Source organism: Lissotriton vulgaris, chromosome 3_1 (assembly GCF_964263255.1).
Source record: "Lissotriton vulgaris chromosome 3_1, aLisVul1.2, whole genome shotgun sequence".
In the NCBI taxonomy this organism is placed as follows: Eukaryota; Metazoa; Chordata; class Amphibia; order Caudata; family Salamandridae; genus Lissotriton; species Lissotriton vulgaris.
This window is the reverse complement of record NC_141689.1, coordinates 1,891,098,288-1,891,123,433: the sequence shown is the minus strand read 5'-3', so window position 1 is coordinate 1,891,123,433 and position 25,146 is coordinate 1,891,098,288. Positions and strand designations below refer to the sequence as shown.

Genomic DNA, 25,146 nt, shown 5'->3' with positions numbered 1-25,146 from the left:
GAATGGTTTTTAAAGTGAAAAAAACTATTGAAAATATATATTTTTTTCCTACGGCCCAATATTCATTTTGCAAAAGTGACCACTCTGCCTAGAAATAGCAGATGTAGGATGGAATCAAAAATGTATGGACCAGTTTTCTGATGACCAAGTGTCAGAAGTCGGAAGACTGCATCCTAGATCTTTCAAATCCAACAGAAAATTCCTAAGCCACACTCTCTCCCCTATTTCACACCTAAACTTACAGAAGAATGAGTGAGTTGAGTCCAGAAAACGTCTGTGGGGAGATCCTGTTGATTTGGTTGTTATCTATTATCCTGAAGAAGACAAAAAGAAAGACAAAACACATTATTAATTAAGGAAAAGTATTGTGTAATCACAGTTCCCATGATTTCAGTTCAGATGCTCCCATGATTCGAGCTTGACGTATTTGATAAAGCAAAGAGCACAGCACCACAAGCATTTCAATGTTCAATTCATATTGAATATTTCCATTCTCTTATGTCTCAAAAACATAAGTTAGGGAGTTTTTAATTTTCTTAAAATTGTTTCCTTCAATATGTTCGGTTAACTAATATCTGTGCTTTTCTGTATCAGTGTGCGGGCAGTCACAAGTGTAATAAACCTACTTTTTTTTATAGAATCCTTTAAAGTATTATATATGAAAATAAAACAATTGTTAAAACGGAAATGAAAAATCAATTTCCAGTACCTACAAGTTTTTGCTTCAATACTTTGTAAAGTGAAGAATGCTCTCACTACTTGCATGACGAAGTAGCACACATCACATTGAGAATTATGTCATATTTCCTTCCAAAGCAACTGCACTATTTGGGTCACTTTTAGCGACGTTCTGGTGGTGCTGTGCCCTTCTCCATATTTACAAAGTAGCGCTACGCTACTTTGGTTAGCTTAACGCTGCCATGTCAATACAGCCCCTTTACACGCTTCACTTTGGTTGAAAGGGGTGTGCAATGGGTGTTGCTGTGGATGTTCATTGTGCAACAAAATTATTTATTTATTTGTATACTTACCTCCATTAGACCATAATCCGGATTTTACTACCTCCCACCCTGACCCTCCCCCTGCCCTGCGTCACCGCCTGGCAGCACTCTCTCGAGGAGATGCTACTGATTCAACTAGTTTCATAGTAAAGTCTAATACTGTCATTTTGCAAACCAGGTACAGGAAGGCTAGCCATCCTATTTTAGCTTTAATGACATAAGATTGTTTACAGTTCCCAGAGTATTGTACTGCTCATCCACTCATTAGTGTCCCAAACTTAAATAGCTTTCAGTAACACCTTAATTTGTTGCAATCATGCATGCAATCTAAATTTTCTTTTTGTAGAGCGATAATTCTCCCATTACTTTCATAACTATTTCTTCCCTGTAGTGGAAGGACAAATTCAACAATCTGAAACCTAATCTGGTTTTATTTTTTTTCATAGTAAATTTGCCATTTCTTTTTTCTTTATTTTTTGTGTTCATTACAATTTTTTGAAATTTATGGAACATTTCACTTGTGTAGGGGTAACCACGAACGCACACTTTTACTAAAGTTTGTATGGGTACTCATCAATGCAATACCATTTAGCACTGCACATGTGTCCTTTTATGAGGGAAGAAAATATATGCTATATTTAGCATTGTGTTGCATTGCACAGACCTCTGTGTATAACTTCAATAATTAAATGTGGGCCACGATCACCTAAATGATTATTTTTCCTCTTCAGGATGCATAACGACTGAGTTGTGTCTGGATCGAATAAAGAACTTTGATAGGACCATGTTTTAAGTCCACAATGATCTTGTTCCCGTCTAAAGCACTGCAGACCCTGCCTTTATATAAAACTATGAAGTTGTCTACAAACTTCCCGTCTGAAATCATTCTTTAACGTCTGGTATTCAAATACCTCACTCTTAGTTACCATGATTGTGTGTCACATTTTTGGATCCATAATTGCAGATTTTAAAAAGTTTGCATCCTCTAATTTCAGATGCCAAAAACTGTCAAACAGGTAAGAATAAAGGTAGGGTATTAGTGTTGTGTCCCTATATAGGACACAACTGGCATGTGTATTGGATCAGGTGCCAAATCCGCATAGAAGTTTTTTTTAAATTTATTTATTGAAGTTTTGTAGAGCGCTAGCTGGACCCGAGGGTATCAGAGCGCTTCACAGCAAATAGAGAGATGCAACCAGGGCAATAAGCATAGAAAACAAGAATCGGAAAGGATAGGAGGGCAATATAGCCTGTACACCAACAGAACAACAACAATAATAACGCAGTAAGAGACGGAGTTCGGGGGCGAATCAGTTAGTTCTGAGTTCCGCAAAGGCTATCAGATTTCTGCTGTTGGGAGATGGGCTTCTCGCTAAGCACCGGAGCGTTCAAGGAAGAGGGCTTTGAGTAGCGTTTTGAATTGTGGGAAACAGGCGGTCGTTCTGATATGTGGGGGGATGGAGTTCCAAATCCTGGGAGCGTTCCCCGCAAAGGATTTGTTAGAGGTCTTGCGTTTCTGTGATTTCAGCGGGATGAGCAGGAGTGTGTTGGAGCTTCTGAGGTTCCTGGATTGTCCAGCCCTTTTGAGTTTAGAGGCCAGGTATTCTGGTTTGCCTGTATGCAAGGCTTTATGTGTGAGGCAAGCTGTGCGGAAGTTGCCTCGTTGGTCAATCGGGAGCCATTTCAGTTTTTTGAGTGCCGGTGAGATGTGGTCAAATTTCTTTGTTCCTGTGATCATTCTTGCGGCAGCGTTGAGGGTGGAGTTGAGGGGTCCCAGGTGTGACTTGACTGTTCCAGTCAGTACAGCAATGCCATAGTCAATTCTTGAGAGCACAAGTGCCTGGGTGGCATGTTTCAGATCTTTGGGGGGGAGGAAGGGTTTAATTTTGTAGAGAAGTTTCAAGTTCAAGAACGCGCTTTTGGCGGTATTGGAGATGTGCTTCTTCATGTCCAGTTTGGGGTCGAGAGTGATTCCTAGTGATTTTGCTGAGTCCGTTGGAGTAAGAGAGACATTGAGGGCATTTAAGGCTTTGAGCCATTCCACTATTTGTGGGTTTTCATCTTTGTTCGAAATTAGGAGGACTTCCGTTTTCTCTTCGTTCAGTTTGAGGTGGTTGGCTGAGAGCCAGTGTTGAACCTCCATGAGTGTAGCATTAAGTCTGTGAATGTCAGCGATCAAAGTGGTTTCCAAGTAAAGTTGAGTGTCATCCGCGTACAGGTGGAAGGGGATGTTAGAGTTCCTTAGGAGAGAGGTGAGGGGTTCCATGTAGATGTTGAAAAGTTGCGGGGAGAGTACTGATCCTTGGGGAACACCTCTGTTGATGGGGAGGGGGTCTGACTCGAAACTATTGATCTTTATTCTTTGAGAGCGGTTGTTAAGAAAGGAGGCAAACCATTTTAGGACTGTGTTTTCGAAGCCCGCTCTTTCTCGGAGGACATTAAGTAGGAGAGAGTGATCAACTGTGTCAAACGCAGCCGAGAGGTCAAGGAGAATGAGGAGGCTACATTGGTTGGAGTCAAGTGACATGTGCAAGTCATCAAGGACATTTAGGATAGCGGTTTCCGTACTGCAGCCCTTTCTGAACCCGGATTGGAGAGGATCCAGTAGGTTAGAATTCTCTAAGTGTTGGTTTAATTGTGAAAGCACACATCTTTCCAGAATTTTGGCTAGGAACGGAAGATTCGAGACCGGTCTGAAGTTGTTCTTGTCTGTGAGATTAAGGCCGGGTTTTTTGAGCAGAGGAGTGACTTGTCCTAGTTTAAGGCAGTCAGGGATGAGGCCCTCGCTTAAGGAGCTACTGATGATCTTGCCCCAGATTGGGGCTAGGGTGAGCTTCAAGTCCTTGGTCAGTCTCGAGGGAAGTAGATCGAGAGAGTGAGAGGAGGGTTTCACTGCGTCGATAAGATTGCTTATCATTTCAACCTCGACCGGCTGGAAAGAAGACCAGCAGAAAGATGAGGTTATTGGGGGGTTGTGGATGATTGCAGTGCTCTGGATGAAGGAGCGATCGATTTTGGCGATTTTTTCATTGAAGAAGCTTGCGAAGTTGTCGCATTGGGTTTTGGAGGCAGCTAAGTTGGCTGCCTTGGGAATGGTGGTTTAGTTTCTAATGATGTCGAAGAGTTCCTTGGGGCGGTTTCTCGCATTGTCTAATGCAGAACTGAAGAAGGAAGTCTTCTTACTTTTGATGTGAGTATGGTAGATTTTGCGGGCTGCCTTGAGTTGGTCCCGATGCATGGCGGAGGGGTTGTTTCTTCAAGTTCTTTCCACGGATCTAAGGTGTCTTCTTTCCTCATTAATGTCAGTAGAGAACCATGCTCTGGAGGGGATGCTTCTGGATTTTTTTAGTTTCAGAGGTGCCAGCTGATCTAGGACGAGCTCTAGATTGGAATGGTAGAGCGAGGTGAGTTCCGAGGTAGAGAGGGGCTCCGACGTGTTCGGGAGGAGAGTGCTGAGTCCTTCCTCAAGCTTGTCTCGGGGAACTCTGGAGGTGTTCCTGACCCATTTGGGGGGGGGGCTTGAGTGGGTGGGAGTGACACAGCCGGCTGGATGATATGAAATAAAATTAAGTGGTGGTCTGACCAGTCCACCGGGATGATGTGGTCAATCGAGACTGCAGTTTTGTTCGCAATGATGGCATCCAGGGTCGCTCCTCTGTAGTGTGTTTCTTCTGAACAATGTTGGACCAAGTCGTTGTCTTGTAGAAGGGTGTTGAGAGATTGAATCAGCGGGTTTTTGTGGTCGTTCCATCTAAGGTTGAGGTCGCCCATAATTAGATTGTCGTCGCCAGTAAGTGCGGATTGGGTGATCAGATCCGATAACTGAGCTTTAAATTTGTTGGAATTGCCTGGGGGATGGTAGAGGAGGTGGCACTGACGAGAGCTATGACCGTGAGATTTGATGTTGACCGACAGGCATTCGAAGGAGCTGTGCAGGTAGGAGGGAGCTTCAGAGACTGCGAGGTTGCTTTTGTAGATGATCGCTATGCCGCCACCTTTGTGAATGGGCCTGTCTTTGCGGATAATTGAGAAGCCGGGAGGCACCAGCATATCCAGAATGGGGTGGGATAGGGAGTTTAGCCACGTTTAAGTTATGAAGGCTACATCCAGGTCATGGGAGAGGATGGATTCAGCTATTTCCGTTGCATGTTTGACTGCGGACCGGCTATTGATAAGCATGCAATTCAAGTGGGGGGGTCTTCTTTTGCTTTCAAATTGTCAGGGTTGGCTCTGGGAATGGGGGACAGATAGAGTGGGGGTCTGACGGTTCTACGGGTGGGCAGGTCCCTACCTACTCCGGTGATGACTTGGATCGAGGAGGAGAGGGTCAAATTCACGGGTGGAGCCAGGGCAGGCTGGTTCAGGGGGAGTTCGTATGAAGCGACGAGTGCGCTCACTTCTAGAGGGGAGAGGGAGGTTAAGTTTCTGCTGGGAATGACTGCTCGCGGCTTCGTCTGGACTTTCGTGATAGGGGGCCGGGCACAAGGGAGAGTATGAGCCTGGACGGTACGGGGATAGTCATTCCTAGGGGGAGGCGGGGGGATGTGGAGTGGGGTGGAGGGGGAGGGGGGTAGCTGGAGATTCCCGAGGGCAGAAAGGGTTTCCTTCAGTCCTAGTATCAGGGTCGAGATCTGTGCTTCAACAAGGTCGAGGCGGTGCGATATCTCGAGTGCGGGGGGGAGAGGAGGATCAGTGGAACTGGGTCCTGGGTGTGAGGGGCTTATGGGCGAGTTTCCACTGGGAGGAATAAAAGAACGGGAGGTGGCAGGATCTGGATTAGGGTTAAGTTGTGAGAGGGCTGTTAAGGGTGTGGTGTTGCGGTCCCTTCGGGGGAGGGAGATATCTTCAGTGGAGGGGGAAGTGAGAGCTAGAGGAGAGAGGGATGGCGGGTTAGGTGGTTGAGTGATGGGGTTGTCAGGTCTATATATCAATTGTGGGAGGGTTAAAGGGTGGGGTGGATTGCTGGCCAAAAGGGGGTGCGTGTTCTCTTCGTTAGAGGGTACAATGTGAACAAGAGGGGTGGGGATTGGCGGGGGTGGATTGAGCGCTGGTGTTAATGAGGGGTCTGGGATCACTGAGGGTGGAGGCAGAGAGCGGGTGGTGCTTCTGGAGCTAGGGAATGGTCTAGGATCACGAGGGGGGGGGAGGCTGGGAGTTAGTGGAACTTTGTGGGCTAGGGAGTAGGGGGGTTGGGGTCCTTTGGGGATGAGATTGGGCGCAATGGGGGGGCGGGGCTAGGGAGAAAGGGGGAGCTGGGTCTGGTGAGGACGAGAGATTGACAGGTTGGAGGGATAGGGACGGGAGGGGACGCTGGGGCGGGTCAATGAGGGCGTAGGACTGAGAGTAGGGGGAGTTACGGGGGCTGGGGAGGGGTGAGTTGGGGGTCCCTAGGGGGAGCGAGGGGGGCTGAGTGGGGGGAGGTTGGGTGAGGCGGGCGGGGGGCGGGAGTTGTGAGTTATGGGGGGCTAGGGCTGTCGGTAGCAGCTGGGTGGTGGAGGGACTAGGTAGTGTAGTGGAAGGACGCTGGGGAGGCGAGTTCTGGAGAATGAGAGTTTGAGCGGAGCCAGAAGGTTGGGCGGGGGGAGTTTTGAGTGGGTAATGGGTGGTAGCCATCCTAAGAGTGGGGAAGAGAGAGTCAAAGAACTCTAGGTTCTCCTCTTTCGCCTGGATTAGAATGGTGCCGTTCCTATAAATGGTGATGGAGATGTCTCCTGACAGGGATAGATGATTCAGGGGGGCGATTGTTAGTTTGCGGTTGTGATCAGTGAAGGTGGTTTTGGAGACGGGGAGGGATGAATTAAAGATGGTGGCCCATACGTCAGGTCTGTTGGTGTGGAAAATGAAGTCCATTTTCTTCTGACCTCTAGTTGTGCAGTGGTAAATGTCAACAATTAGCGTTTCGGGGTGTTGCCTTATTATGTTCTGTTTGAAGCGTTTTTAAGATTTGAAAGAGAGGGTTCGTGGGAACGATATAGCGAAGGTGTTCGGTCCTTGGGGGGAAAGGAGATTAGAGGAGGGGCCGAGATGAGTGACCGAGTGTGTGGCTGGGGGCATCTTGGCTGGGCGGGGGGGAGAGGCTCAGCGGGAGTGAGGTGGAGGACAGAGGGGTGGAGGGTTAATTGGGGTGGTGCAGAGAGTGTAACGTGCTATGAGCTGGGGAGAGGTGTGTCAGGGGGACACGAGGAGAGTGGTCGAGGAACACGAGGGTGGTGGGGGGGGGTATCGGCGAGATAGGTAGAATGCGCCGAGGATCAAGGGTGGACATAGGGTCAGCAGAAGGTAGCTTTGGGAGAGCGGAGGACAGGAGGACGCGGGGCGGGCTGAGGCTAGAGAAAAATGGGTGTGGCGAGGAGTAACTGTCGGGGACAGGGAGACTAAGGGCAGGAGAGGTTCCGAGGCCCTGTTCGGGTACAGATCTCGATGAATTCTTTTAAGCACTTGCATATTGAACATATCCTAGATTGTATGTGTGAATCAGTGTTTTATGAATGGCTTAAGGGGGATTGGAATGTTATTTATGTGGAGAGGTTAATACCCGCATCTGTTGTCTTTAGACATCAAAAGTCTGATCCATTTTTCTCCCAAAAATTAGTTAGTGCTGTGAATACTATCATATCTGACTCATCCCCCATTGCTGTGTACATTCAATTACAGTACAATAGATTTCCAGACTATGGAATCAGAGAAGCTCGTCTAAAATGGCAGGTATTCCAGACAGTACAAAGAAAAAATCTACTCACTAGTATTAAAAATGTACTGTCGATTGAAAATGTTTTTTTCTCTTGGAACTAAAATAAACATGTTTTTTGGGGATCATTGACCTTTCTTTCTGTAGAGGAGCAATAACCTTAAAAAATATTTCTTCATACTGTAGGTCCACAAGGAATTTTGGAGGCTGGCTCTGTATATGATATTGCAACTACGTGGTAGTACACAGAGTCCAGGGATTCCCCAAAAGTGTTCAGAACTCAGTGTAAAACCTAAAGTGCTCTATTTGTGGTAGTGTGAGCGAGCTGCCTTAGGCCTAACACAGAGGAGTTTAAGACATTTATTGTGCAACAGTTATCAATAATGGGATCACTATTCAAGAAGGAGATCAAGCCCAATTTAAGAAAATTACGCTTAGTTTATATTTTATTTTAAGACCAAGGTCTTCGCATGATGGTGAGTAGGGTTCTCATTAAAAATACATTTCGGGTTTCAGAAGGTTGACACTGCAAATTTCAGGAGCAGTTCAATATTATCCTGTGGAGGAAAGCAATTGTGCAGTGTAACAGGTGCCTATACCATTTACAGTTCCAGTCCAGTCAGTCTTAGGGTGTCTCAGGTCAACACTGTGAGCAATGTCAGTCGTGGTGGACTAGGGGCACCCAATAGGTGCGGGATTCAGTATTAACGCCAAGGTGGTTGATACCGGCAATGAGATTTATACTCACAGTCCACGGGAAGCAATTAAGCAATTCGATTTTCAGCAGACCACCATCAAGGTTACCATCGCAGTTGCTGGCAGCCGGCTGCTGTCGATTGGATTGAGAAGTTCTGCCATCGTCAGACCGTCACGGGGTGGTAGCGATAAGCATGCAGTGCAAGAGGGACAGGATGAGGCTGGAAGGGGCACTTACAGGAGGGTATGGGCTTTCAGGCACAGGGCTGGGCACAGCTCAGGTTGTTGGGCCAATAGCATCCCTCAAGGTTGTGGAGGCTGTCATGCTGCACTGTGTTCTTCTGACCGGGTAGAGTCACGTTGACACAAGTGCCAGTCTTCCACCACTGCGGTCGTGGAGTTCTTTGCTAGCAGTGAGTCGCGTTGACACCAGGGTCGATCCTCACCACTGCGGTTCTGGTCCCGGTGGAAGCCAGGGATTCGACTTCGAGCCTCTAGTCTGAAAGGAGGATCTTGGCACTTTGGTTAAGGTTTAAAGGTCTCTGGGGTTTCTTGAAGGCTTTGCAGAGTTTCTGTAAGAACAGCAGGGCCAATGGTTGAACCTGTGGCAAGGGTTTTGCCAAATCATTCCTGAAAAGGCTCAGTTCCTGGTCAGCGGTCATCATCATTCTTCTTATTTGGTGCGTCGAATCTGAGTGCCAGGTCTGGGGGAGCCACTAAAATACTTCATTTAGGAGGGGATTTAGGGGAGTAGTAGGCAGGGCCAATGGGCACCCTACCTGGGGTGACTAGAACCTGTATTATGACACCCTCCTGTGACCTAACCCTGATTGGAGGAGTTCCCCCATCTTCACGATGATAGGAACCTAAAGTTGTGCTTCACCTTGCTTCCGCCACCTTAGGGGTGGGGTTAGCAGAAGTGGGCACACCTCCTGTCTTTTTGGATTTTCCCTCTGATTTTCCTGCCCATCGTGGGGGTGTAAACCAGGGGCTGCCATCTGCTGCTAGAGGCTGGGGGTCCCATTACAAACATGTCAGGCCTTTGAAGCGTCCCTCTTTGAGCACAGGCTCATCCTGGGGAAGGAGGCATGGCACCTCTGCCCGGGATGTGCATTGTTTCTGGCCGTAGAGATCAGGGGCTTCGTACCGAGCGTTCAAGAAAACTGTCTGGTGGTGGCTTGCTGTCTACAGCCGGTCAGAGACCACACCAGGTTTGGTAATGAATCAGGGGACACCTCTGAGGTGCCCCCTGGGTAGATGATACATAAAATCCCACACTGGCATCAGTGTGGATTTCTTCAAAGGAATAGTTTGGTACCAAACACTCCTATACTCAGTGGAGCCATCATGGTGCTGTGGAACTCCAGTTGTACCACATGTACTCTCTACGGCTTCACTGGCACGTACAATTGTGTCCAATATTGTAGGGGCAAATCTGCTCAGGCAGATATGCACTTATCTGTAGTATAGTGCACTCTGCCTTAGGGTTGTGAGGCCTGCTACAGGGGTGGCTTATCTATGCTGTCAGGCAATGCTAGATGGCATGGCACCCAGGCTGGATGACATGTTGACTTTGTTGTTTTCTCCCCATAGGGACTTACTGGGGGCAGAAATACCAATTAGGAGTTTGTTTTAGGGAAGGAGCACTTGCACAGGGGAGCTGGTTGGCAAGGACCCTGTGCACTGCATTTGAAACCACATCCATACCAAGCAAAAAGTGGAGGCTAACCATGCAAAAGAGGCACTTTCTCATATGGAACATATGGGATAATGCAGTTATAATATTCAATATAGGATGAATGGAAAATGTGTCCAGAAGGTAGACATAAAGGGAGTGCATATGCGCGCCATTGTAAAATTAATCAGTAATTTTCAATAGTAAGCAAATGAGTCCTTCTTTCCTGGAGATTATCACTTAAGAGGGACAGCCAACATGGGCTTTAACCAGTGATGCTTTGAGGAGAATTCAAAATATCACATTTATGCTTACCCGGCCTTCCAACGACTCAGTGATGGTCAATACATCTTTAGAACTCAGTGTTTCAGATCAAGTTTGCTGATGCAGCGGGGATTTGGCAGCAGGTGTGAACCTTTATCCATCCTATTCTAAGATAGTTTTCTCTGGTGCCACTGTAAGTTGTTTTTATCAAAGGTCCCAGTTATTTTTTGCAGTACTGTCTTGCAATCCTTTAAATATCTCCTCTTCAGTTATACATGCTTTAAGAGGAGTCAGCCTAAAAGTATAACAGACTCAAACAGAGTTTCGGCACTGTTTTGGAACTCCAATCTGTTTTTCCAGCGTTTAAACCCCTGACCCACAAAAATATTCTATCCACCATTTTGTAATTTCTCTAGTAACCGATTCATCTCTCAGTGTTTTTCATCCAGGATGATACTTTGATTTTAATTTAGCTGATCCTGCAATTATACCACATAAAATAAAGTATGGTCACTGCAACATCCCCAGAGGTAATCTGGATGAATTTATATAATATGCACTGTTAATTTCTACGGGTAATTAACTGTATTCAAGTTGTATTTTTAAGACCACGAGCAGTAGATTATTGACATTTGTGATTTAAACCTAGTGTCTGGTCTGTGGATATTGCACAGTGTCACACTTCTCAACAATACGCAAAGTGGTGCCCGTTTTTGTGCTTATGCCATGAGTAATTCACAGCTACAATTAAAATCATATATTCTAGCACTTAATCCTTGGAGCAAAAAAACATCAGTTTGTATCCGGACAATGGAGTAGCCAGAAAATTAAAACATGCTGTACTTTGAAACACACTTCTAAAGGCACTACACCAGCGAAGCCCACCTCATCGATGCGTCAAACCATTCATCCATGGATGGAGGCAAATTGCCAGAAACTTAATCCCGATAAAACTGAAGTTTTGGTTTTCAGTCAAAAGGTAGTGCTGCCGGCCACTCTCTGGTGGCCTGTTGAACTTATTCTCTCCAACACCGACTCCTTCTGATAGAAGCCTCTGCATTATATTTTATCTACACTCTCCGTAATTCAAATCAAACAAATTCCGTTGGTCTGCTTCATAAAAATGAAAACCTTAAAGAAGTTCCTTCATTTATTAGCTGAGGAGACCCGTAAAACGGTAGTCCATTTGTTGGTAACCCATTGTCTGAACTACTCGAACAGTCTCTACCTAGGCCTACCTGCGAATCTGATACATAGACTACTGAGAATCCAGAGCGCAGCAACTTCATTTATTAGAAGAGTCCCTTGCTGCCAGCATATCTTTCCCCATCTAAGAAAACTATATTGGCTCCCAGTGGCCCAGTGCATTAAATTTAAAGCTTTGTCACTGGCCTTTAGAGCTTTACGCGTAGATGACCCTCTCAACCTGATGAATATATTATCCCTGTGTAGTCAAGAGAGAGTACTTAGGTCTAACGACTGCCACTTGCTACAGATTTCAAAATATTTGAAGAAGCGCTCTGGAGGAAGCTTCTTTACCGTTCTTACAGCTAAATTATGAAACAGCTTGCAATCTAATTTGCACTGGTCTGAGTAACTGGCAACTTTCAAAAGGAAACTCAAAGCTGGCTGTTTGATACTACCAAGGTTTTTAAGATGTCATGGCTAGCTTTTTGTTGTCTGTTCTGATTGCGTCAAAGTTTCTGTTTTGAGCAGCTGTGCACTTTATCAAATATTGATAAATTGATCCATCCATCCATCACTGCAACCTTAAATTCTTGCTTATACGCATCCATTCAGCAATCCTTTCACCTTTCCATCGATCTATCCTATCACCCATCTAATGTTTTTGCCATGGATCCTGTTGTGAGGTTATTTCACGCTTCTCTTCTTTCTTTAACCCTTTCCTGCTGTTCAGCCTAGTGATGTGTAGAATGTGATGACTGCATAGAATGTTGGGTGCGTGAGGTTAGGCAGTTGGTGTCAGCATGCTGAGCAGTAAGGATATACTGCTCCTGGTAGGGCATACTTTATAGCCAAATTACCATCTTGGCTTTATCTAAGCTTCCGGTAACTGAACTACAAATTAAGATATACTTGGAACTTACAACCTGCCTTCCTGAAGAATATTACTTTGCAACATTGGCGACGATCTGGTCAGATCCATCCATGTTACCTTTTGTACTACCATCCATTCAGCCTGCCTTCTTTCTGTTAACCCTTTATTCTTTCCGTCTTTACATTCCTGTTTCGTTCTTCCTTACACCCTTTCACTTTATTTACATCCTTCTGCTGGACCTGGCCCTCTTGGTAGGGTCACCCCCCTTATGTTTTGCTTTTACCCTCCATTTTGTTACTAAATTCGTTTTTGTTGGCCTTATGACTCAGTGCACTTTAACACTGCTATCCAGTGCCAAAGTGCTTGTGCTCTCTGCTCTAAACACAGTATCACTAGCCTATCCACAATTGACATATTTAATTTGCTCAGAAGTCCCTAGTAAAGTGGTACTACATGTACTAAGGGCCTGTAAATCAAACACATCTATTGGGTCTGTGGCCCCCTTAAACATGTCTCAGGCCTGCAATTGCATCCTGTGTGTGCAGTTGTAAACTGCCATTTTGACCTGGCAAAATTAACCATTTACCAGGCCAAACCTTCATATTTCATACATATACGTCACCCTTAGGGTAGGACCTGAAAAGCCCAGATAGCAGGTCAAAGTGTATTAAAAAAGTTGGACATTTACCTTTTAGTTTTACATGACCTGGCAGTGAAAAACAGTTTAATTTGTTTTTCACTACTGCATGGCTTACCTCTTTCATAGGATAACATCAGAGTTGCCTTATAACGTTTAATAAGCTGTAATTTACAAATGGCAACTGGTTACTGCTTGGTGTCCTTGGAATTGTAATGAAAAATCCTCTCTTTTGGTAAAGTCAGATTTTAAATAAAAATTTTGAAAATGCTTCTTTTAGAAAGTTCAGGGTAAGAGGAAGCTACACGGGATTTTGTTCATAAACTTAGTACGTATAATTTTACACATATCACTCTGGGGTTGTATAAGCAATTGAACCCAATTGTATCCAAAGGATAACTCACCCGCATTCGGCGGGATATAGTTAGCATTAGCGGGTCCGACCGCCATCTTGGGTGGGTTTTGAGGCCAGGGGCACTTCGAGCGCCATCTTGCTTAGGGCAAGGGGCGCAGGAGGCCGACTTCCGCACTTGGTGTGCTTATTTAAGCCACCGGGTCAGGTTTGGCTCAGATTTTGCTGTCAGCGCGCTACTGCTGCTGCTTTAATTTTAACTTGTGTGGCTTCTCTTTTAACTTCGCGCTGCTTGTACTGCGCTGCATAGTTTGCATAGCCTACTGTTTAGCTTATTAATTCTTGCCTACCTTAGTGACGCTCTTCCTTAGGCCGGGGTTCAGCTAGGCTTACTGGCACCATAATTGGATCTCACCCGCATTCGGCGGGATATAGTTAGCATTAGCGGGTCCGACCGCCATCTTGGGTGGGTTTTGAGGCCAGGGGCACTTCGGGCGCCATCTTGCTTAGGGCAGGGGGCGCAGGAGGCGGACTTCCGCTCAGTGTAATACCATATAAAGATGGACGAGCAGGCGCGCAGCGTCCGCGCGCAGCGGGCGCGACGGAGGTGCGCCAGAGGTAAGCCCGTTTGCGCCCGTTCGCGCAACGGGCGCGCTTAGGGCCGCTACCTCTGGCACTTTGTGCACATCCCGCATAGTCTATTCTCGAACTGACCTACTAGCCTTGAGAGCGCCTCAGGCGCCCCTTAGTCAGCAGGCCAGCTGTTCGCCTATACCCAGAAAGCTCTCCTGTGGTTTGCTTAACGTTCGGTCTCTTTGTAAGCACCACACGGAGATTGCCTTTCTTATTGAGTCCATGGGGCTTGATGTGCTGTTCCTAACGGAAACCTGGACTCGGCGGACTGTGAGGTCGAATTAGGCCTGGCCTGTCCTCCGGGATTTAAAATCAACCATACTCCTCGCCTGTTGAACAGGGGCGGTGGAGCTTGTCCTCTCGGCCACGCACCGGCAGGGCCATGTCTTGGATTTAGTGTTAGCCGATGCACAACAAGTGACGGTGAACGATATCCTCTGCCAGTATTGGATGGATCACGCCTTAGTTGCTTTCTCTCTATGTCTGGGCACTAACTCTTCGGCGGATTCTGGTTCCAGACATGCTAAAATGGGCAGACCTTGGTCCCGACTTCTAAAATCTTCAGTTCTGCCTACTTTATTACCAGGAAATTTCATCCTGGGAGATAATGTGTAGGAGAGCTACACTTCGATGTGCCGGCATATCTCGTACTCCTTGGATAAGGTGGCCCCCCTTCGGAGGTCCAGGGAAAGATTGAATCGGGCATGCCTTTGGTACACGAACAATCTGCGGCAGATGAAGTTGTGCTGCAGACGAGCTGAGAGAGCCTGGAGGAAGGACTATTCGGACATAGCGAAGGCCTCTTTCAGGCAGTCGCTCCAGGAATACAAAGCACAGATTAAGTGTGCGAAAGCGGCCTACCTGAAATCCGCCTTGAACCAGGCCCCTAACAAATCCCAGGCGCTGTTTAAAATCGTCAACGACCTGATGCATCCTACCTGCGCGGCAAATAATGTTCCTGCATCGCAGGCTTTATGTGAGTCTTTGGCAAGTGCCTTTGAAGAGAAGATTGCCACGATTTTGGAGGGACTAAAGCGCCCAGCACCGTCCTCCTCTGGTCTGGGAGCTCCGGACGTCTCACCCAGTCGACCCCAGCTGGATGGTCCTTCTCTCAGTCTGGGAGCTCCGGACGTTGCGCCCAGTCGACCCCAGCAGAGTCGCCTTACTCTCTGCTTGGGAGCTCCGGACATCTCGCCCAGTCGACCCCAGCTGGATGGCCCCTCTCTCAGTCTGGGAGCTCCGGACGTTGCGCCCAGTCGACCCCAGCTGGGTGGTTCCTTTCTCAATCTGGGAGCTCCGGACGTTGCGCCCAGTCGACCCCAGCAGAGCCGCCTTACTCTTTGCTTGGGAGCTCCGGACATCTCGCCCAGTCGACCCCAGCTGGATGGCCCCTCTCTCAGTCTGGGAGCTCCGGACGTTGCGCCCAGTCGACCCCAGCTAGGTGGTCCCTCTCTTAGTCTGGGAGCTCCGGACGCTGCGCCCAGTTGACCCCAGCTGAGCTGTTGCTCTCCTAGCATGGAAGCCTTGGCGGCTTACCCTAGTCGACCCCAGCTCTGTTGCTTCCCCAGCCCGTCCTACGAGGAGTTCTGCAAATTGGCACTAACTGTGTCATCGGGTTCCCCCTTGGACCCACTGCCTCCTAAATTCTGGAAGGTGTTCCAAGATGAACTTTTCCAGCCCTTGCATTCTATCTGCCTCCAGTCCTTTGACACTGCAATCGTTCCCGAGTGCTGGAAGCTGGCAGTGGTGTCACCTCTTTTAAAGAAACCCACATTGGACCCTGCCTGCCTGTCTAATTAAAGACCCATCTCCTTGCTGCCGTTCCCTATCAAAATCATGGAGAAGTTAGTGACCCGCGCCCTGTCCGGCTTCCTGGAAGAGAACACCTGGTTTGATGAGGCACAATTTGGCTTCCGTCCAGTGCATGGGACTGAATCTGCGCTGGTGGCCGTGTTGGACAATCTTCGTTCGCGGGTTGACATGGGTTGGGCAGCCTTCTTAGTGCTGCTCGACATGTCGGCTGCGTTCGACACGGTCTGCCACTCTACCCTCATCAGGAGACTGGAAGAGTACGGGGTCACCGGGCTGGCAAGGGATTGGTTGGTCTCTTATTTGAACAACCGTTGGCAGGTGGCGGCGCTGCCCCCATTTAGATCGGAGGTGAGGAATGTGGGGCGGGGGGTACCACAGGAATCGGCCATCAGCCCCATACTTTTCAACCTTTACCTTCGCCCTCTGGTCCATCTGATAAAATCATTCGGTATCTCAGCATTCAATTATGCTGATGATACCCAATTGGTCTTTTCACTGGAAGGAAACAACTCGGTCCCGTTGGAAACATTCCACTGCTGTATGTCAGCTACAGCTGACTGGCTCCGATCTAACTCCCTTCAGTTCAACAGCAAAAAAACTGAGGTGCTTTACTGTTCTTCTGATAAAATACCGCGCTCACTCCCCGACAACTTTTGGCCCTCGACCTTTCCTGAGACAGTGTCAGCCGCTGAGTCTGCACGTAATTTAGGGCTTACTTTTGGGCCTAACTTGCAGCTGGATATACACGTAAATAAGACCACGGCTACGTGCATGATGCTGCTGCGCATGCTCCGTAAAGTTCTGCCCCTTTTACCTGAACAGTCTAGACCAGAAGTAGTGCGTGGGACCATCCTAAGTCGTTCAGACTATTGCAACGCTCTACTTCTGGAAGCCCCTAAAACGTTGGTATGCAAGCTGCAACGGGTGCAGAACATGGCGGCCAAGCTGGCCCTCTCTCGCCCTAACCTCAGCTCCTCCACCGCTGCTCTTCGGGACTTACATTGGTTGCCGGTCCATTTACGTGTTCAGTACAAAGCTGCCTGCCTGGTGTTCAGGGCTTTGCAGAATATGTTTTCATGGTATTCGTCCATGCGTTGTTTGCGCTCTTTTTCTGCATGGTTGGTGGTGGTACCGAGATTCCAGAGAGTGAGGATGGGTGGACGCTCGTTTAGTGTCGCAGCGGCTAAACTCTGGAATTCTCTGCCACTCCTTCTACGAGGTCAAAGGGACTTTCTACCATTTAAAAAAGCGTTGAAGACCCACTTGTTCCCTAGGGCAGTTTAAGATGTTGTTTCTGTTGCTGACAGTGATCTCAAGTGCCAGGATGCCCTTGGGGTGACAGTAAAGCGCTATACAAATATACAATACATACATAACTAAATCAATATTAAGTTATTCCAGAATATTCAATGAATGTAAATTAAAGAATACAAAAAAGTAATTAAATAAGTAAGCACACAGCAAACTAATTTGATCTGAAAAATTATTTAGTATTGACTTGATCAAAGAAAATAAATCATGGGGATAAAATGGAGAAACAAATCAGTAATCACAGTTATGAATGGATGTACAGAAAAATCAACAAATCAATTCATAACATATCAGCAACTCCAAAAGTAAGGGAAGAAGACCAAGTTCAATGATGTACAAAGGTGTCCTTCAAGCAGTAATGATGTGGAGATGGTGATTAGGTCGACGTTTCAGTCTTGATTGTTGACATCTATAAGACCATCATCAGGACTAATTTTTAAAAAAGAGTCCCTTCGAAAACAGGGCGTGATTGAAACCTGGTCGCCCATTTCTGTATGTTTCAACTTGAGGATCTGCAGTAGCTTGTGACGTCAGCTAAAACTGCCGGATTAGATAATTCTGCTAGAAGATTTTTCTGGATTGACAAATTTTTCGTGGCATAAATCGCACGGACGTAAGTCTCCTGTATTGGAATCCTTCACTGTAACGGGTACAGTGGGACACAGGGATAGGCTCCCCTTATGGATTCCCTCGAGGGATGCTATAAAGAAAACCAGTGTGGTACAGAATATTTATCTTCCATTCTGGACTGCACTTGGTTATTTGACAATGAATCCTCTCCGATATATAGAGGATTTATACTCAGCTCCTTCTCTGAGATTGGGGCCTTAAAGTTGAAATATAAAGATTCACTCATTCAATACTTTTCCCTACTCTAGAGTAACCTTCTGAGCCACGATTGTTGCAAATGTCGTCATGCAGAATTGTGAGCTATTCCTTAAGTGAGGGATTGACATACCACCTGTTTTAGAATATGAGCGATCTCCCCAACGCATTCCATACCTAAGTGTCTGAATGTTCCAAGGGCCACTAAATCAGTGGTATCCGAAGTGATGGGTCCCGACTTACAGTATTTACCCCGTAACCCAAAAGATATTGTGGTTGATTTGGATCAAAGGGGACGATTATTAAATATGGTGCCGGGCTTGGCAGCTGATCCTCAGGTTCTGGGTATAGAAGACAATTTGACCCAGGGGAGCTGGGTCACGGGAGCCTTGAATAATGCCCGACCCCCAGTGGAAAGGAGTGATTCTTTGAGGTAGCTCAGAGGGATTACTCCTGTGATGGAACATTTCAGGTCTAGGTCACTTAATTTTTTGAAAATTTTTAACCCTTTCATTAATATACCTGGTCCTGTAAAGTGTTTGATTGTTATGGATATATTGTGTTCTCCAGGAATGCTAAGTGCTCTGTGAGGAGATATGCTAGTGGGGATTGGGTATCCTGCTTAAGAATTCGATTAATTGGAACCAGATGTTTTTTTGTCATCCCTCTTACCTGTGCCTATGCCAGAAGTTGGCATGTTTGGGAACTAATATTTGTCCCTCTTTCTTCCTTTTGGCAAATTTGTATACACTATAACTATTTGGTTAGTGTATTCTTTTCATTTATTTGCGATATTGATATCAGGGAAGAATGTCTCCTAGTAATAATCTTTGGGAAACTTAAACGCCAAAGTCTCTAACTCAACCTCCGAGATTTAAGCCAACCCAGACAAAGAAGAAATCTGGTCTATACCTGAGATCTTATTACCAGAAAAAATAAGAAAGGATAAAGAAGGGTTCTCCTTCCTCAAGACCCTTAGAAGTATGGACTTGATCATTTTAAATGGGAGAATACCTACAGGTGAAGCAGCTCTTTTTATATTTCATTCCTTATCTACTCAGAGCCTTTTAAACTATGTGGTTGCCTCTTATCAATTGTTTGGGATTTATGAAAATGTCTATGTTCTCCCGTCGGTAATGAGTGACCATAGGAGAGTGGGCATGACAGTGGCTTTTAACTTACCGGCACTGGATCGTAGGAACTTTGGACTGGGTATGGCCGCTTTTAATAAAACAAAAGGTCGATCTTTTGAACATCAAAAACATATAGATGTGGTCAGTTTGAAAATTAAGGGGGTTTAAGCAGAGCAGTTGGGATGTGCTCCCTTCAATCCTATTCAGTGTTTAAAGGCCCTAATGGAAGACATTCGTAATTTAAGCTCTAGCTTCATTGGCCCACGTATGCCCAAACAGAACACATTTTCTTGAAAATATTAAATCAAGAAATAAACTGGCTAATCTGAAAACAGCACCTGCAGTTTTCCATGGGTCACCAGCAGGACATTAATCACCTTAAATGGGTAGGAAGTCACCATAAACTCGGTGAAAGAAAAAGGGATTGTGATTCTAAATTGATCGGCTTGAGAGAAGCTGCAAGACGGAAGATTCTACGAAGTACTGCAGCTTGATTGCAGAATACTGCGACTTAATGCAGAAGGCACTGCCTATCTCAATTTCAGAGGAGGACTTGGTGTATTATATCTCCCTATTATATTCAAACAATAGACTAGTCGCTCCTGTGATGAAGAAGCATAGCACACTAGATAACATTGTGGTCCTCCAGGCTATTGTAGAGAAATATGTCTTCCTTCAGGGCATGCCAGTTTATATGGTATGTATTGATTTCTCTACAGTGTTTGATAAAGTGGACCACCAAAAGCTGTGGAGAAAGTTCCTTTGATTGGATGTCCCACATCATCTCTTGGGTCTCATAATGGAACAACACTCAAATACTTGGTGCCAAGTTTCGATGGGATGACATAGGGATTATCCTTTAGGATTAGAACACATATTGAGTTTAAGCAGGTCTGCCTGCTGGCCCCTCACTTGTTTTCTTTATGCATATCAGATCTTCTTGGTACCCTACATTCTGCGAGGGGGATGCTCCCAGAATTGGTACAATGTCTGTTGGTTCCCTGTTATAGGCTGATGATGTGGCATCCCCATTTAACGCCGATTAACTTGCAACGTCGTTTAGAAGCCCGGACCAAATATGCAGAAGTCCATTTCTTGAAAATTAACATTGCCAAATGGAAGATCTAGGTTTTTCGTAGGAAATGGCTTAGAATAAATAGGTGTTACCAGTGGATGGTGGAGTCTGAAAAACTGGATCTGGTTAATTCCTATCTATATCTTGGAAATGTCTTCTCAAAAACCAGGCGGGATATAGAACATATTAAACTCTGTGTAAGCAGGGCTTTTTCTCGGGCTAGTGCACTGCACAGATTCTACAAAATCTGCAGGTGACACTACTTTGGCCATGTTTTGTCAGTATTTAGGGTAAAAATTCCTCCTTCTTTGTCTTATGCTGCTGAGGTGCTGAATATGAACCACTGGATTTCCTTTTCTAAGGCTGAAGGTTTAATCTTGCGCCACATCTGTAACTTAAATCTTCTTGCTGCCCCCCATGGTTTACATCTTAAATTTGGCTTAGTCTCCTCATATATCTGTAAATTTGAACAAATTTGACTGCAGCGGCACTGGGTCCTATTTGACAGAACAGTCTCACCTCTCTTTCTTCAGACCCTAATATAGATGCCTTGGCAATTTATCACTGGATCTCCTCGGCGGTAGAGGTCGTTCCCCCAGCCAAAATGATGGTATTTCGTAGACTATCTCCATCGGCCAAATGGTTCTCGGAGGCACTCAAAGAAGAAAAAAGGAGTTGTAAGAGATTAGAACGCCTGTGGAGAATAAACTAGTGTGACCTGGCTAAAAGCAATGTATAAAAATGCTTTGAAAAACGTGCATAAGTCACTAAAAACGGGCAGGAGAAATCACATTGTTTCCTGTATCCACAAGGCAGATCATTCCAGTAAAGAAGTGTTTAAGGTAGTTCAGACCTTTTTCAAGCCCAAAGCAATAGAGACCGAAGTGCAACCTTCTCCAGCTCTTGTGTTTAGACATTTCTAGTTTTAAAAAAAATAAAATCCTAAAGGTCTAGGACCTTTTCAGCACCCAAGGCTACATAGAAACCAGACTCACCTTTGAGAGGGGTGGAGGTCCCTCTGTTTTCAAATTTCCTACCAATCTCGCATCAGGATGCAATGGCGTATATTGAAAAATGTAGATCAGGGGCCCAAGATGATCCATGCCGCCCTAAACTCTGGAAAATAATAGCCCATTCCCTTACTGATACGCTAACTCATGTCTGGAATACATGCCTTGATACTGGTGTCTTTCCCGATAAGTGGAAGCATGCTACGCTTCTCCCTTTGAAAAAGAAACCTACCGGAGACCCAGGAGACCTTAACAATCTTAGGCCAATCTCTCTACTGCCCGCTCCGGGTAAAATGCTGGAGAAGCTGGTCCAGCGTCAACTGACCAACTTCATTGAGTGTAATGCCGTTTTGCATGAAACACATTCTGGCTTCTGGTCGGGTTTTAGCACGGAGACTGCCCTACTTGAGGTGGCAGAATCAGTGAGATTGGCGTTAGATACAGGGGCATCAGCACTGCTGGTGCTCCTGGATCTGTCCACAGCATTTTACACTGTTGTTCATGCTTGGCTGGTTCAGAAATTAAAAGATATAGGCTTTGGGATGAAGGTGCTGACCTGGTTGCAATCTTACCTCAGTGGCCGCTCTCAAAAAGTCCCCCTACGACCATGTACATCTAAACCTAAACCTCTTTGGTGTGGCATCCTTCAGGGCTCTGCGCTGAGCCCTTCACTTTTCAATGTGTTCTTAGATCCTCTCTTCTCTTTGATTGCCAACTGGGGTGTTTTGGCAATTTCTTACACTGACGACACCCAGTTGGTTTCTCTTATCAGGAGCAGACAGCAGAGACTTTTAAGAATTTTAAAGGGTGTTTGCGCGACATCGCCCTCTGGATGAACATAAATAAACTAAAACTTAATGCGGGAAAAACAGAGGTGCTGTTTTTTGAAAGGGCCCAGTGCCTGCGCCAGATCTGTGATGGCCATCAGAAATGGGACCTTCGCCCTCCCCAGCTCTAGTATCAAATATCTGGGGGTGAGATGGGAGGCCGACCTTACCTTCTCGGCCCAAATTCAAAAGGTTTCCGCTGGTTGCTTTAGTAAATTAAAAAACCTTCGTAAATTCGTACACTTGCTTCTAGAAGATTGCCATGAATCTGTAGTCCATGCCACTGTAACATCCAGTCTGGACTATGCCAACAGCTTGTATTTCGGCCTGTCCAAAGATGCGATTAGACGTTTGCAGATGATACAGAATGTGGCGGCGAGACTGATTAGACGTATTCCCTTTCAACATCATGTCTCGCCGCACCTATAGGTTCTACATTGGCTCCCAGTAGCAAAAAAACTAGAATAGAAGGCCTTGACCCTGGCCTACTGCGCTCCGAAGGGAAAATGTCCCAGCTATATTAAACTAAGACTCTGCTGTTATAACAAGATCGGTCTCTGCGATTGAACACTCAGAACCTGCTCTGTGTCCCCCGCTTTGCGACAGCCCGGCTGGATGGTAGGACATTCTTTGCTAGAACAGCTAAAATGTGGAATACCTTGCCTGGGTTCCTCCGCCATGCAACTACAGAGTCCTGCTTCAGAAAAGCACTGAAGACATGGCTTTTCAGCAATAACTAGGTCTGCTCCCCAGCTTCCGAAACTACCCTGCATGCGTTGCTTGCTTCTTGAGCACCGGAACACCTCTGTTGTTGAGGTAGCTGTTCAGCTTTATAAACTTCAGTATTATTATTATTATTATATCTCCTCTTTGGCAGTGGTTCTGAGGGTGGGCAATCCCCTCCTCTCAGGGGACGAGGAAACACTTAGGGCTGGCCTGATGTTGGAATCTTTCTGAAGCTGAAAGAACAGTTGACATTCTTCAGGTCCTTTGAGCAAGCAATGTCTCATTTGGGCTTAGCTGGAATACTGATTCCGCCATGCTAAAGTACGCGCTGAAGCTGTTTATAAATAAGTCTGCGTCCTACATTAGCTTGGCCATAGAAATTGCTTTAAGTGAGCCCAAGTCGCACAATTAGGTGGTCTGTGGGAGTGCTTTGGGGAACAAACCACTGACCTATTTAACTTGGAACCTACCACATGGAATCAGAAGGCTGATGCTCTTGTTGAGACTGCATTTGTTACCATTAAGAGAAATTACTGGTATTTGGGACAAAATACCGAAAAAAGGGAGAATCTGCTAAATGTGTTGTTTACAAGTTCAAGATATTAATCACATGCTATTTGTGTGTCCGGAGTTGCAAAAGGCTAGGCTCTATTTTTCTACCGCCTTTATACCTCAAATATAATGATTGTTCCGCCCACGAGGCCCATTTGTTTATTTTGTCCCCACCAATTCCCCGGTGGACCGCACGGGTGGGGGCCGGGTTTGGGCCCACGGGGGCCATTTTTGTTTCAGGGTCGTTTTTGCAGCAAAATCGCCCCCGTAACAAAATCGTCTGAAAACCGGCCCTGGCAAAGAGCTCAGCGGCACCCCCAACACCCTGGGGGGGGGGGTTAGGGGGGGATGACGGCCGAGCACTTTGCCTTGGCCGGTTTGGGTTCCCAGTCCGGCCCTCTCCGCAACTCTTCCCTGCTCCTCATGGCCCCTACACTGGCCCCTACACTGTGAATGGGAATCTTTGTACTGGACGCAGAAGGTAACTTTTCAGTGGGGCTAACCTCGTCCATGTATATGACCTGTGCTGCAATTTTGAAAACATTCTTGAGCAAGAAATATTGCATACAGATTTGCAGGCCTTCAGATATTACCTTAACATCCAAGCATGGAATGGACATAAATTGAAATAAAAAAATACAATAAACCAAATATTTTTGATTCAAAATATCAAAATATCTTTTATTTCTTATACAATATTGATTTTTTCTAAGTCATGTCATAGCTATTTAAGGTTGTCCTATAGATTCATTCATAGATTATCAGATATCAATATGATATAGCATTTTAGTATAAATACAAATAAGAAAGCATATTTTCCAGTAAACATCAATTATTGTTATATATAATTTGAAGACACAGAATCTGTGATAACCATTCAGTGTCAAACATGATATCGCATTATATTATGGAAGGCTTGAACACGTAGTTACTACGTGCGTTTCAGCAAAATTGCCTTCATCATTAAGCCAACACATCAATATCTGTAAAGGACACATGAACAGATACCGTGAGTGGAGTTGTCTGAAGCTGCTAAGTTCGAGTAACTGGAGTATTTTCTGTCCTGTTTTTACTATTATTACGCTAGTGTTTAGTGGTAGTGTAAGTTTGGTCCTTCCCAGTTGCTGCTAGTACATTAGGATGATTGTATTTTAACATTTTTTAACATGTATTGTTGTCTTTTATGGTGATTAATTTACCGAATAAAGATTATGAACTGATAGTCTACATCTATAATATGCCTGTAGCATGATGATGTTTAAATTACCCACAGTTGGGAACGTACTGGGAAGTGGTGGTTAGCATGCTCTGGGAGGTTACAGACCGACAGATAGTGCCGGACATCGGTACATGCCTAATACACTGGTTTCCGCATACACATAGGACAAAAGTCACAAGTAAGTTTTTTGATTTGGGGTTGCTGTTGGCCAAGAGGAATCTTAGGACGCACTGGAAGTCTAGGCAAGGGCCCAGCATTGCCAGATGGAAGACAGAATTACTTAAGTGGGCGACCAGTGAGAGCCCAGTTAGATTCCGGCAAGCTAAGAGGACTAATAATGATAAAGTGCTTGAGACTGCTAGGGCATGGGATGCCTTGGTTGTATCTCTACAGACCCTGAGGCAGAGTCAGATGGAGACTTGACACTGAATGTACCACTGAGGGCATCCAAAACCAATGGAGAAAAGGGGGGGGGGCTCCTAACATTCTTGGGGGGCATTGCTATATTACTGGGGAATGTCAGATTGGAGCGAGCAGTATGGAGGTTGAAGTGCTACAATGAGTTAGAATGATACAGAATATTGTAATTTCCTGTATGTGAATGCTGAACACACCGGTGGCAAGGGGGGGGGGTTATAGGACTGGGACTGG

General features: G+C 45.8%; 1 protein-coding gene across 1 annotated transcript in view; it reads right to left on the bottom strand.

Annotated features, from left to right (window-relative positions):
• The window catches only part of RXFP1 (relaxin family peptide receptor 1), a 955,071-nt gene that overhangs the window by 228,598 nt on the left and 701,327 nt on the right, over positions 1 to 25,146 (bottom strand). The window contains exon 8 of the mRNA XM_086962355.1: positions 243 to 314. Within this exon, the coding sequence (XP_086818481.1) occupies positions 243 to 314 (72 nt within the window). The remainder of the gene's footprint in view (positions 1 to 242; positions 315 to 25,146) is intronic.